Below are 14,763 nucleotides of genomic sequence, written 5' to 3' on the forward strand. Positions count from 1 at the left end.
CTTTAATTCAATGTTTGTTGAAGACCAAAAAGCAGCAACGAGGTTTGATTAGGTTACCCGTGGTTTTGTGATTTGTGAAAATTTTAGTTTAGCCAAACCAGTGGCTTGGGCGATGTCCATCATTAGAAAGAAGAGGAAAGGCTTTTGAAAAAGCTTTCATGGATTTGTGCGTATAAGTGAGAGAAGAAAGGACCCAGTTGATAATGTGCGCAAATCACCAAATTCCTATGCCCACCGTTTTCAGTATTTCCATGTCAACTTTTCTAACTGCTAATGACCAACTTGCCCTTTGCATAACTTATATCGAGATGGTAAGGTATACCGTATACAGATACAGTGATTTGTAGTCTTGCACCATTAAATTTGTAGATATAGTTTTATTCTTTTAGATAACATAGGGAAGAGTGCAGGTGCAACAGAGCCAAACCGTCAATAGCAGAAATCAAGTGAAAACAAGTGTCTGTGTCGCTGGGATTCAAGCGAAACCATCGAACTCCCTCCCCAACACCTGAGGCACACTCCACAAATCTCTACAACTCCATATCCATCCCATTTTATCCTCTATAAATACCCATCCAATTCTCACAATCTCTTCAACAAAGCTTCACACAATCATATCATACACTTCTCTTATTTTCCTCTTACAATCAACATTTTGTTTCTCTTTCACAATGGCTAAAAATGTTGAACAATCTGCTACCTTGGCTTCCCTTGACCAACAGCTGGCCCTGGCCAAGAGCTGCTCTCATGGTAATTTTCGCTTTCCTCTTAGCTCTCTTCAAATACTTTTACATATTTGGTAACTTCATCATGTTAAAGCATCATGGGATTACATGCTTTAGTTCCTTTATAGTAACTTGAGTATTGACATTTGACCATCTGTTTCTTGTTTTGCACATCAGAGGGCGTGCTGGCTGGAGCTAAGGCAGCCGTTGTTGCTACCATTGCCACTGCAATTCCAACTGTAAGTATATCGAGGACCGGACAACATCTAATTATACTTTATCCTTGATTTTTCTTGGGGATGATTAAATGTGCTTGATATGCATGATGCAGTTAGCTAGTGTAAGGATGCTGCCATGGGCAAGAGCCAATCTGAACCCCACCGCACAAGCTCTCATAATCTCCACAGGTTTTCATCATTTTCCTTTTACCAGATTCTCTAAAGATCTTGCTTTAGTAATCACTTCCTTTTGTTAATAAAACTTTCGTTGTTTATTGCAGCGGCTGGAGCTGCTTATTTTATAGTTGCAGACAAGACTGTTTTGGCTACGGCACGGAAGAACTCCTTCAAGCAGGCCCCGAACATGAAGGCAAGAATCTGAGTTTGGTTTAAATTTAAGACTCGGCATCTAATGTAAGCCATACTTATTATCATCCAGTTGGCTATAAAAAGGGATCAGAATTAGAAAGAAGGGGTGGGGTGAGTTGAGTTAGTATTCTAAGAAGCTGCTATTTTATCCTGTTACTATGTAATCCATCGGATTTGTAATATAAATAAATATGGTTTTCCTTTACAAGAATCTGAGTTTTATGCACCAAGAAAATTCACTTCTAGAGTTGGCTTATTTGCAGGGCACAAGGTTTTAAGCTTAAACTGGCCTAAATAATGTCACTTTGCTTTAAGTGGTTTCCACTTCATTTTCAGATTTCAAGCCAGATCTTGTCTTGGACTTCGGATCATTGAAATTATCATATGGTAGTTCATCCATGATTAACGTAACTACTGATGCTTTAAAAATTATATAAAAATCAAACCTTGAGGAGAAAGAAAACATATCTCCACGGAATTCAACACTTAACACCTGATACCATCCCCAATTGATTGAATTTTTTTAAAAAACTTTTAAAATTTCATAAAAGGATTCAAAAAAATTATTAAGATAGTAGAAATATAAGATATACGAGGAATTAAAAAATTGGAAGAATTTAAAATTTATAAAAGTTTAAATATTTAAACTTTAATTATAAATTAACACTGAAATAATTTTACCATTATTGTTGAAACTGAACTAGCACTAAATAGATTACTAGGTACTAATACCTTTTAAATTACCAACATAACTGTAGAGAACGGTTGTAGGAGATTATTTCTGTTTGTACAGTTAGAGAATTAGTTAGTTGGTTTTGGTTAGTTTACAAGTTAGTTAGCCGTCCAGTTATTGTATAAATACATTGGTTGTATAATCTTATACTGTAGTGAAATAGAAAAAGCATTTCCAGTATTCTTTGGTTATCATTTTAACATGGTATCAGTTGGTTTGTTTTTGGGCTCTTGGGTTATTAGGCTTCTTTCACACTAGTCCATCTACATTTCTTGTTCCCGTGCAAAAATCCCCAATTCCAGTTATGCTCTCGCTCTCTACATTTTTTTCTCTCCTCTTTCTGTTATTCCTATTCGTGATGCCTCCACAAGATATTTCGGAGATTGATTTCACTCATCCATTGTATTTGCATTCGTCTGATGCGCAGGTGTTGTTCTCGTCTCTCACCAGCTCACCGGCGCTCATGATTATGGCGTCTGGAGTCGGTCAATGCGTATCTCCCTTCTTGCGAAGAACAAGTTAGGACTCATTGATGGGGTCTGTCGTCGGTCATAACTGCTGCATTAGTCCAAATATTCCCTCATTTATTCTCTTATTATTTTTGCGAATATGTATACTATAAATAACAGTTTATACTTGAAGTTTGACGACTTTTAATTCTTCAAAGGCCCAAGTACAAATCAAAGTTGAGGAAAGACCTAATAAGACATGATTTAATCGTACATGCAATTTAAGCTTGTGTGGGCATCATATTTATCAAACAGTCTTGAAGTTTATTTAGGCTAAATTTGCGATTGGTTATATAAATAATTATAATTTTAAATTGTGGATACGTTTACATTAAATTGTACATACGTTTACGATATCCATAATAATTTTAAAAAACGTTGTAATGTGATTGTTATGTTGTGTTGCGGTAATTTAATACAATGTGTAGCAATAACAATATCAAATATATGATTTATATTAGTCCCGTATAGAGTAGTATAACGTTTTGTCTATATATCATGGTGCGGGAGTTTAATAAAAGAATCATCGAATGGATGTGCAGAAGCGAAGGCTTAAAGTGCAAGAAACAAGGCCAAGAACAACTCACATTTGAAATATACACAGAAACAGCAATCGGGAAGAGCACTGAAAGCAAAAGGCTCCAATTTCGCAATGGATGTACATTAATGGATTAAATTCCAAATGAAATATATTTACGTATATGTGTTTTCCCATAGGTTTCTTCGCCCTTTCCTTTTTTGGCAGTCCCAACTGCAACCGGTACTGCATAAGCCTACTCATGGAAGGTTTATTTGACTAGCTGGATCAGCCTCCCTATTTCGGCTCTTTACGTGTCCATCCATGTCAGCTTTGGATATAGAAGGAGCATGACGTGTCTATATACATGTGGACATTCCACATCAGAAATTAATTTGCTGCACATGGGCGGACCAATCCTTGATAATGCTATAGTAACTTGTTGAAAGAGATAGCATGTATGTACACATTTAAACTATTAAGAAGGTTCCTCTAGTTTAAGAAGTGAGTATTATATGTACATACACAGATTCATATATATCAAAATAAATCATTCAAATTATTATTTCTTTTCTTATTTAAAATTTTCCCTGTTTGATAATCATAAAACTATCAATTAACTTTAAAATTGAATCAAATAAGTTTAGAGAAAATTGGATCGGATTTTCAAATGTGTTCCTTTCTTCATAGTACTCAAATTTAAGATATTACTTAAAATATATTAAACTTTTTGTAACTTAACTAGAAGACATTAATTCATTCAAATTATTGAGTTGTTATGGACAATTCAATTAGTGACATTTATGAACCTTATAAATTATAATAATTTGACAAAAAAAAAGGGAAACAGGCAAACACAGCAGCCTCCATTTCCACATAAAAGCTTCCCCTCATAACACCTAGGTGGAGGGTAATATAGATGAGACGAGAATATATTTTCACATTGATTTCCAGCAATAATTGTCGTAACCGGTTTTCGTCCGGGCACAAAATATTTATTTGGCGGGAAAATTGATGTGAATAAATGGTTTTGAAAATAATTTGGGAGTCGCCATCGGCCTTTTGGGTCAGGTAGGTCGAATACCTAAAAATTATTTTTTAAAAGAGTTTTAAGAAAACATTAATTAAAAAATGAACTGATCTGCGTTTATAACCAAAAATTCGTTCTTTTTAATAATAAAAAGGGATTCGTGGTCGGTTACGTTTAGGGAAGGATTAGCACCCCTACAACGCCCAAAATTGGTACTTTTTAATTATAAATTTTCTCTATTATTAAAAATTTTAAAAATTTAAAATATATTTAATTTATAATCCTATTATTTCAAAATTATATAAAAAAATACTTAAAAATATCGGAAAAGGACTTCTAGGTGCCTTAAGACAGCTCTTTTCTTTGATATTGATAAATATTAATTTAAATTAAATAATATTTTTTATAATTTTTAATTTTAAAATACCAGAATAGGACATCCAGTTGTATTAAGACTGTCCTTTTCTTCGATATTGAAAAATAAATATTAAAATAATTTATTAAAAATATATATAAATAATTATTTATTATATATTTTATAACTATAATAATAAAAGTATTTAAATATATAAACAAATAAAACAATAAAATACAATTAGAACGATATATTTAAAAGCAGTAAAATAAATGAAAACATTTAAAATTAGTGACTAAAATATAATAAAATTAAGATTAAAAAATCTAATTCATAATTAATCAAAATTATAGGGATTAAACATACTATTTTTTATTTTATTAATCTAATGACTAAAATAAAACTATATAAAATTCGGATATTAGATTAAAATAAATTAAAACATATTATTCAGATTAAAATATTAATTATTAAAATTATAGGACTAAATATGTTATTTATCCTATATATATTATTTTAATATAAAGGACTAAAACAAATAAAAATGAAATTAAAGAACCGAATTAAAAGGATTATAAACTTGATTTAGTGACTAAAATGTAAAAATTACAAGTTGGAATGGCTTCGGACGGGGTTTACCCTTTATGAAATTACAGAAATACCCTCCCCAAAACGACGTCGTTTGGGAGAGGGTATTAATACCCGAAACCGGCTGGCCCTACGGGCCAGCTTCTCATTTCTTCATTTCTGTTCTCTCTCTAACAGAGAGAACAAATTTCTCTCTGGCTTCTCTCTAGCTTCTCTCTAGCTTCCCTCATCGGAGGGAAGCCGGTCACCGGACGGCAACCGTCTGCCGCCGTGACCCTCACCGCTGGCCACCGTATCCGGTGGTCGGAAAATTTTATTTTTACATTATTAGGTAGATCGAACCGTCCTAAGGACGGTTCCAGCGTTTTTTTTTAAAATAGCTCTTGATCGGAGCGAATATAAAGAAATACCTTCGGTTTCCGAAGGTTTTGATGACGTTTGAAAGATCCGGTGACTTCCTCGGTAAGCTTCTTTCCTTTCTTTTTGTTTCTGTTTTGGTTTTTGCTGGTTGGGGAACGTTTGCTCTCTGTTTTCTGTCTCTCTCTGTCTCTGTGTGTCTCTCTGTGGGCCTTTTTTTTTTGCAGGTTGGGTGATGGCTTTATAGCCATCACCGGCACTCGTCTCAGACCGGTCCGAAGAGCGGATTTCGGTGAGTCACCGAACTATGTGGTGACTCACTGCTAGAGTAGCAACGTGGGTGACCATCTGGGTCTTCTGGAGGCTTCGATGGAGGCGTGGCACTGGCAGCAGAGGCGGCTGGAAGCTGGACCGTTGGCTGAGGCGGCTGGAATTTTTAGAAAACCCTAAAAGGGTTAGGGTTTCTCGGTCGGGTTGGGTTTGGGCTTCAGGTTTTGTAAATGGGCTTATATTTTGGGCTTGTAATATTAAATAATATATATTAATAATAATAATAATAATAATAATAATAATTATAATTATAATAATAATAATTATAATAATAATAATAACATTAAAATGAAAAAAAATGAATATCTTCAGCTGCCCCTCTTTGCTTATTCTTAATAAGAATAGAGCAAAGACGAAAAGATAATAAGTTTTTTTCATTTGACTTCACTTGATTAGTATGGAGATGTTGAATAAATTCTTCTTTTTCTTTCAGATGAGTTCTTCTCATTATGAACTTTCCGCTGGGGATGATGTTGACCTCTTTCTTTCTGTGATAGAGTCATTCAAAAGGTTGAATAAGCTCTTCTTATTATGAACTTCTTCTTCTCCTGATGAGTTCTTCTCATTATGAACTTCTCTGGGAAAACTGACCCATCAAGTGATGGATTTGAGCAAAAAGTTGAACAAATTCTTCTCATTATGAACTTCTTCTTCTTTCTTCAGATGAGTTCTTCTCATTATGAACTCGAACTGGAAAAGATAGTCCATCAAGTGATAGATTTGAACAAAAGGTTGAACAAATTCTTCTCGTTATGAACTTCTTCATCCTTCTTCAAGTAATGAGTTCTTCTCATTATGAACTCTACCTGGAAATTTTAATCCATCAAGTGATAGATTTAAGCAAAAGGTTGAACAAATTCTTCTGATTATGAACTTCTTCATCCTTCTTCAGATGAGTTCTTCTCATTATGAACTCGAACTGGAAAATATAATCCATCAAGTGATAGATTTGAGCAAAAGGTTGAACAAATTCTTCTCATTATGAACTTCTTCATCATTCTTCAGATGAGTTCTTCTCATTATGAACTTCTCTGGAAAAGCTGACCCATCAAGTGATGGATTTGAGCAAAAAGTTGAACAAATTCTTCTCATTATGAACTTCTTCTTCCTTCTTCAGATGAGTTCTTCTCATTATGAACTTCTCTGGAAAAGCTGATCCATCAAGTGATGAATTTAAATCTTTGCTAAAATCTTTGAAATTCCTGTCAAAATTCAACATGGATGAGAATGAATGAAAATGCACATATTTTTGCAAATGCCTAAATATGATGCATGACTGTTAAGTTATTTGATTTCAGATTGGTGAACTGAATATTTCTTCATTTGTAGAAACCCAATAAATCTTTCTTCTTCATATCAGAGAATCTATCATCTTTGACAAATGTAGATATAATGTCACAAAATCTCTTGAGAATAAAACTCAATAGTATAGGCTCCTGAAAAGCTTGCCTGCATGTGACATGTTGATTCTGATAACAACTCATCTGATTATGAAATGACCTTTCAAGATGATTTCACAAATATCGATAGTTCTTTTAATACCGTGAAATCTTGAATTCTGATTCTGATGAGGAGAATAAACTGTTATACTTGACAAAAATGGGATTCTCAGAGGCTGAAACTTCAATAACCATGGAGAGATGTGGTTCAGATTCATCAATTGCAAAATTGACAAATTTTATATGTACTGCTCAAATGGCTAAGGTTACTGACACATTTCTTCCGGTAAAAGATGGGAAGCCATTATGCGATGATCCCCATTACAAGAAAAGGCAAAATTCGGGCTATGATTTTTGGGAAAGGAATAAACAGAAGAAGCTTGAAAAGAAGCTTCTTTATGAAGACGATCATGCAGTTCATCTTTTAATTCCAATGATTGGTTCTGTAGTTCCTACCAAACCAGATCAGATAACTCAAAGAACACTTCCAGAAGATGCTATTGAGTCTCCTTATTTCTACTATGAGCAAATTCATCTTTCAAACCCAATGATTGGTTCCGTGGTTTCATATCAAACCAGATCAGATAACTCAAAGAACACTTCCAGAAGATGCTATTAGCACATTTATCTTTCAAATTCAATGATTGGTTTTACCAAACCAGATCAGATAACTCAAAGAACACTTCCAGAAGATGCTATGAGCACATGGCATTTGTTCCAGTTAATGTTTGGACTGGGAGTACTTATTCGATGTAAAGCCAAAATTTGTAGATTCGAAGCATTTTCATGCTACTACACTGAAAAGGGCTATATTCATAATTCTGCCAATTAAGAACAGATTTTCTCTTATTCTGCTTCCTCCATGTGCTGATGTTTTTCCATTGACAAAGAAATGATGGCCTTCAAGGGATCCAAGAACAAAGTTGAACTGTTTATAAACATGTACAGGAAGTGCCAAATTGACAGAAAGGATCTGTAAGGCTCTTGAAGCTTATGACAATAAGCCACCTTCGAGTGTCCAGAAGTATGTTCTTGATGAGTGCTGAAAATGGAATCTAGTATGGGTTGGAAGGAATAAAGTTGCTCCACTTGAACCTGATGAGGTGGAAATGCTTCTAGGTTTCCTTAAAAACCATACACAAGGATCTGTATAGAGACATGTTTCCCAGTGATGTCAATGTCTTGTTTCTTTTTGCTGGAATCAGTGCTGCAAAGATCGCCTTCTACTGTCTTAGTATATCTTTGAAAACAGATGTGCAAGAACTGAATGGTGATCGGTTAGAGCAATTGATGAGTAGATTTGGCGGATTCGACCTTGTTGTCGGTAGCATCCCGTGTAACAATCTTGATGTTCATGGCTTTAAGATGGTGATGATTTGCTTACTTTATATTCCATGCTTTTAAAAGGTATTAACATAAAGTGATATTCAGAAATCTTTAACTTATTTCAAAATTATGTTAATTCAATAAAAGAGTAAATTGAATTTTCGAAAATAAATTGAATCTCAAATAAATTGAACTTGAAATAAATAGAATTGTATTCAAAGTTATGGCAAGCATAAGATTGATAAAAATTCAAATGTCTCAACAATTTATTAGCATAAATATTTCTAAATTAATCAAGTTGACACAATTTAGAGAAATGATGTAAGCTTTTGTCTGGAAGATCTCAAACGTTGTCGAAATGCTTGTAGATGTGAAGTTTCTTTTAAACTGTCAAAATCTTAAGAGGGTTCAATTGCCAGATGCCTAATATCAACCTGCATTTGAGCCGCCTTTTCAGGTTTTCAACTCAAATCCTTCCTTTGGTTACAAGATGCCCTTTGCGGGTTTTCACCTTGACCCCCCCTTTTTCTTCTTTTTTCTCTTTTTTTCTTTTCTTTTTTCTTTTTTTTCTTCAAACATAATATTTCTTGACAGAATCCGAGTTTATTGGATTTATCAGAATTTTTCCATCCATTTCTGCCAAGATCAATGCTCCTCCGGAAAAGGCCTTTTTTATAACGTATGGCCCTTCCCAATTAGGCATCCATTTCCAACGGAAATCTTTATATATAGGCAAGATATTTTTTAGTACTAGATCACCCTCTTGGAATTCTCTTGGATGTATTTTTTTGTCATGAGACTTCATCATCCGTTTTTGATACATCTGTCCATGGCAAATAGCTTTCAATCTTTTCTCCTCAATAAGGTTCAATTGATCAAATCTAGCTTGGATCCATTCAGATTCATCCAATTTTATTTCTCTCAATATTCGAAGCGATGGAATCTCAACTTCAATTGGTAAGACTGCTTCCATCCCATAGACTAAAGAAAAAGGCGTTACCCCAGTAGATGTTCGAACAGTAGTTCGGTATGCGTATAGAGCAAAAGGTAACTTCTCGTGCCAATCTTTGTAAGTTTCAGTGGTCTTTGTAATGATTCTCTTGATGTTCTTGTTTGCTGCTTCAACTGCCTCATTCATCTTTGGACGATATGCCACTGAGTTTGCATGTTTGATCTTAAACTGTGCACAAAGTTCGGTCATCATTTTGTTGTTCAGGTTCAGAGCATTATCTGTAATGATCCTTTCTGGTAGACCATATCGGTAAACTATCTCTTTCTTTATGAATTTGCAGACTGTGAACCTCTTAATATTGGCATATGAAACAGTTTTAACCCATTTGGTAAAATAATCAATTGCCACAAGGATGAAACAATGTCCATTCGATGCTTTCGGTGTGATTGCTCCAATGACATCTATTCCCCACATAGAAAATGGCTAGGGTGCTGTCATTACATGTAAAGGAGATGGGGGTACATGAATCTTGTCTGCATATATCTGGCATTTATGACATTTCCTTGCATAATCAATGCAATCTGTGTGCATGGTAGCCCAATAGTATCCATATCTCATTATTTTTCTGGCCATGGAAAGACCATTTGCATGTGTTCCACATATTCCACTGTGTACTTCTTCAATGACGTTTCGAGCTTCGCTGGTATTTAAACATCTCAATAGCATTTGATCATTGCTTCTTCTATACATAATCTCGCCATCAAGAAAATATCCAGCAGCCATTCTTCTCAAGGTTCTTTTATCAATTTCCAATGCATTTGGTGGATAACTTTGATTTTTGATATATTGCAGAATATCATGATACCATGGTTTACCATCTACCTCTTCTTCCACACTATAACAATGTGTAGGAATTTCATATACTTGCATTTTGATTGGCATCATATCAACTTTTTTGGTTGCCTGAAACATAGCAGCTAATGTAGCCAAAGCATCTGCCATTTGATTTTCTTCTCGAGGGAGATAATTGAAGGTAACTCTCTCAAATTCTTTCACTAATAGGCTGGTAAAATTTCGGTATTCCAACAATTTGGGATCTTTTGTTTCCCATTCTCCTCGCAATTGATACACCACTAACGATGAATCTCCATATATTTTGAGACATTTGATTTTTTTCTTTCTATAGCTGCTTTCAATCCCATGACACAAGCTTCATATTCTGCCATGTTATTGGTGCAAAAGAACTCCAGTCTACTTGTAAAGGGATAATAAACATTTTCTGGAGAAATTAACACTGCCCCGATTCCTCGTCCCAAAGCATTGGATGCTCTGTCAAAGTAAAGCTTCCAAGATGCAGATGTGTCATTTGTTCTGACTTTTTCATTCATGGATATACATAACAAATCTTCATCAGGAAAATTGAAACTCAAAGGCTGATAATCATTTGTTCCTTTTATTGCTTTTTAGTTGACATATACAATATCAAACTCAGATAATAACATCTGCCATCTAGCCATTCTGCCTGTCAAAGCTGGTGATTCCATTAAGAATTTCAAATGATCAAGTTTGGATATCAACCAAGTAGTATGGTATAACATATTGTCTGAGTCTTCGAGTAGTCCACACCAAGCACAACATAATTTTTGTATTGGTGGATATCGAATTTCACAATCGGTAAATTTCTTGCTCAGATAATAAATAGCTTTTTCTTTTCTTCCAGATTCATCATGCTGTCCTAGTACACATCCCATCGAATTTTCGAAGACCGTCAAGTAGAGAATTAATGGTCTATCAGGCATTGGTGATACTAAAATTGGGGCATTGGATAAATATTTCTTAATAATATCCAAAGTTTCTTGACATTCTTCATTCCAGACTTCAGGATTGTTCTTTCGAAGTAATTTGAACACTGGATCACATTTGTCAGTTAATTGAGAAATGAACCGAGATATATAATTTAATCTTCCCAAAAAGCCTCGAACTTCTTTTTTTGTATTGGGTGGTGGAAGATCTTGAATTGCTTTTACTTTATCTGGATCAATCTCGATTCTTTTTTTGCTGACCACAAATCCCAAAAGTTTCCCGGAAGTTACCCCAAAAGTGCATTTGGCAGGGTTGAGCTTTAATTGATATTTCCTCAATCTCTGGAAAAGCTTTCTCAAATTTTGAATATGTTCTTCTTCAGTTCGGGATTTGGTAATCATGTCATCCACGTATACTTCAATCTCTTTGTGCATCATGTCATGAAACAAAGTTACCATGGCTCTTTGATACGTTGCCCCTGCATTTTTCAATCCAAATGGCATCACTTTATAACAGAATGTGCCCCACATGGTTACAAATGTTGTTTTTTCCATGTCTTCAGGATTCATTTTTATCTGATTATATCCTGAAAAGCCATCCATAAATGAAAACCATGCGTGCCCTGCAGTATTGTCCACCAATGTGTCTATGTGGGGTAATGGAAAGCTATCTTTCAGACTAGCTTTGTTGAGATCTCTGTAATACACACACACATTCGAACTTTCCCATTTTTCTTTGGTACGGGAACAATGTTGGCTACCCATTCTGGGTATTTAGATGCCTGTAGGAAACCTGCATTGATCTGTTTCATTACTTCTTCTTTGATTTGCAACAACATTTCTGGCCTCATTCGTCTGAGCTTTTGTTGGACCGGTTTATATTCTGGATTGATTGGAAGCTTGTGTATCACTATATCTGTGCTTAAACCAGGCATATCTTGATAAGACCAGGCAAAGATATCTTTGAACTCTTGAAGGAGATTTATCAATTCTTGTTTTATCTGGATTGTCAGAGTAGTACCAATTTTCACCTCTTTTATTTCTTCATCTGTTCCCAAATTCACAGTCTCAATCTCTTCTTTGTGGGGTAGAATTTGTTTGTCTTCTTTTTCTACCAATCTTAATAGTTCAGTAGGAACATCACATTCCAGTTCATCCTCACACCCATTGATTTCTTCCAGACATATAGGTTGCTCTAATTTTATCTCTTGATTAAATTTAGGAATAAACATGCTATTAACATGGTGACACCTGCAAATTTAAGTCGGACATATTTCCGAAAGAATATAGTAAATTTATGAAATAAATAAATGTAAAAATGTAAGAAAATGTAAAGAATGATTGCCATCTGAAAATTTTAAAGAAAATTTCTTATATTTAACATAATTTCCTTTACAAGATAACAAAAAGTTTTCATATTTTTGAGCTAAACATAAAGATTAGTTCTGAATATTACTCTGCGTTAATATTAAAAACTATAGGAAGATCTTCAGTGGTCCAATTGTTGAGTGTTTCTCCAGGAAAACATGGGCGAATCCTATCCAAGTATTTGCCAGTCTTGTTGTCATTCATGATCATGTTGATAAATAATCCATTCATAGCTTCTTCAACTATGTCTTGATCTTTCGTCAACTTTTCTTCTTTAAAGGCTTCAGCCAATTATTGTTCTATATTAATTGTTCCCCCTGATCTGAATGTGGTCTTCAACTGTGGGAAAAATATGTGTTCCCAAAGGATTTCTTTCCCTTTCGACCTTGCCTTTCTGTCTTCAAATCTTCTTTTCATCTCTTTGTTCTTTTGCTGAAAATTGGGCTTAAATCCAAGCCCAAAACGATCTTTCTTCATCTTTATACTGACAGGAACTGAAATCCCTTGAAGATTCTTTCTTAAACCTTTCCCAGCTTTAGCTCCGATGCCTAAAGTTTGTCGTACTGTCATCTTGGTGCAATAAGATAATCTGGGATATAGAATTTTGCTTCCTTCTGCAATAAAGGTTGCATTGACAAATTCAAGAGCTCGGAAAGAGCATTCAAGAGCATCATCATTGGTTTCGATATATGGAACATCACTTGTTACAGACGCAATGATTTCTTCTTCAGCTCCTACGCATATTAGTTGTCCATCAACAACAAATTTCAATTTATGATGTAATGAAGAAGGAACGGCTCCTGCTGAATGAATCCATGGCCTCCCTAATAAACAATTATATGTAGGGTGGATGTCCATCACCACAAAGTCAATACTGTACACGACTGGTCTAATTAACAAAGTATTTCCATTTTCCCAAGCACTTCTTTTTTAGTACCATCAAATGCTCGCACTACATTCTGATAACTCTTTATGTGTGATTGATCCACAGGCATTCTTTGAAGTGTGACTAGAGGCATCAAGTTGAGAGCGGATCCATTGTCAATCAATACTCCTGGCAACACATGACCATGACAATGTGTCGTGATGTTCAAAGATTTTACTGACCCCATTCCGCCTTCTGGTATTTCATCATCCGTGAACGTTATGTAATTGTCAGCGGCTATATGTCCCACAATTCTGTCAAGTTTATTGTGGGATATATCTTCAGGGATAAATGTTTGATTGAGAATTTTCATCAAAGCATTTCTATGTGCTTCTGAATTCATCAATAGATCAAGAATAGAAATTCTCGCTTGTTGTTTATGTAGTTGTTCAACTACACTATACTCACTATGTTTCAGGAATTTCAAAAATTCAAGAGCTTGTTTTTCTGTCACAGGCTCATTGAATGCTGGAGGGGATTCATCATCAAATACCTTCTGAGGTATTGCCATGGCTTTTCCTTTTGCTTTCACTTGTTCTGAAGCATTGGATGTTTTGGGAGAGTAACATCTCCCACTTCTTGTAAAGAAACCGACTTCGCTTACTGCTTCAGACGTCGATGTTGTATCCAAACTCTGTATTTTCTCTTCTGTTTTTTCTAGAGAAACAGATCCTCCTACCATTGAAACATTGGTAGTATAATTCCAAGGTACCCTGCGGGTATCTTTGTATGGAAATGGTAGAGGAGTGGTGATAACTACTTTCGGCTTTATTGGTGCAGGAATCGCCGTAGATGATTTCACATTAATGATCACAGGATCATTTATTCTTTGATTAGGTTTAGAATCCTCTGATGAGCAAACATCATCTTCTTTTTTCCCTGGTTCTTCTTCAAAGAATTCTATTTCTCTGTTGTTCATCAATTTTTGCACCAAATCCCTAAACTCAGGACATAGTTGAATTTTATGCCCATTCTCCTGATGATATTCACAATAATTCTTGCCTTCATTCTGCTTTGGCCTGAATTGTTGTGGAATTATACCGGCTAAAGAGAGTTGTTGGAATACCCAAACAAAAGGAGATTTAATTTCAGAAATGTCAGTTTTTGCTTTCTTTCTGTTCTCTTCTTGAATTGCATTCACGTTTTTATCTCCATGATTTGGCAATGGATGATTTGATGCAGATGGTGTATTGAATTCCAACTTTCCAGTGTTGATCAAA

The 14,763-nt window shown here is 34.8% G+C and overlaps 1 protein-coding gene across 1 annotated transcript; it reads left to right on the plus strand.

Annotated features, from left to right (window-relative positions):
* Nucleotides 1-392: 392 nt before the first annotated feature.
* On the plus strand, nt 393-1,520 carry LOC120218873 (early nodulin-93-like). Its single transcript, XM_039215773.1, has 4 exons — nt 393-750; nt 903-964; nt 1,057-1,132; nt 1,225-1,520. The coding sequence occupies exons 1-4, from the start codon at nt 672-674 to the stop codon at nt 1,323-1,325; spliced, it is 318 nt and encodes a 105-aa protein (XP_039071704.1). The 5' UTR covers nt 393-671; the 3' UTR covers nt 1,326-1,520.
* Nucleotides 1,521-14,763: the final 13,243 nt, after the last annotated feature.

The sequence above is a fragment of the Hibiscus syriacus genome, unplaced genomic scaffold, assembly GCF_006381635.1.
Source record: "Hibiscus syriacus cultivar Baekdansim isolate YM2019G1 unplaced genomic scaffold, ASM638163v2 tig00110201_pilon, whole genome shotgun sequence".
Taxonomy (NCBI): domain Eukaryota; kingdom Viridiplantae; phylum Streptophyta; class Magnoliopsida; order Malvales; family Malvaceae; genus Hibiscus; species Hibiscus syriacus.

What these genes read in the sequence shown, in the direction of transcription:
- LOC120218873 (XM_039215773.1), top strand. Translation starts at nt 672, where the DNA reads ATGGCTAAAAATGTTGAACAATCTGCTACCTTGGCTTCCCTTGACCAA. An exon ending in TTGCCACTGCAATTCCAACT is followed by an intron (nt 965 to 1,056) that starts GTAAGTATATCG and finishes TGCATGATGCAG; the next exon opens with TTAGCTAGTGTAAGGATGCT. An exon ending in AGCTCTCATAATCTCCACAG is followed by an intron (nt 1,133 to 1,224) that starts GTTTTCATCATT and finishes TGTTTATTGCAG; the next exon opens with CGGCTGGAGCTGCTTATTTT.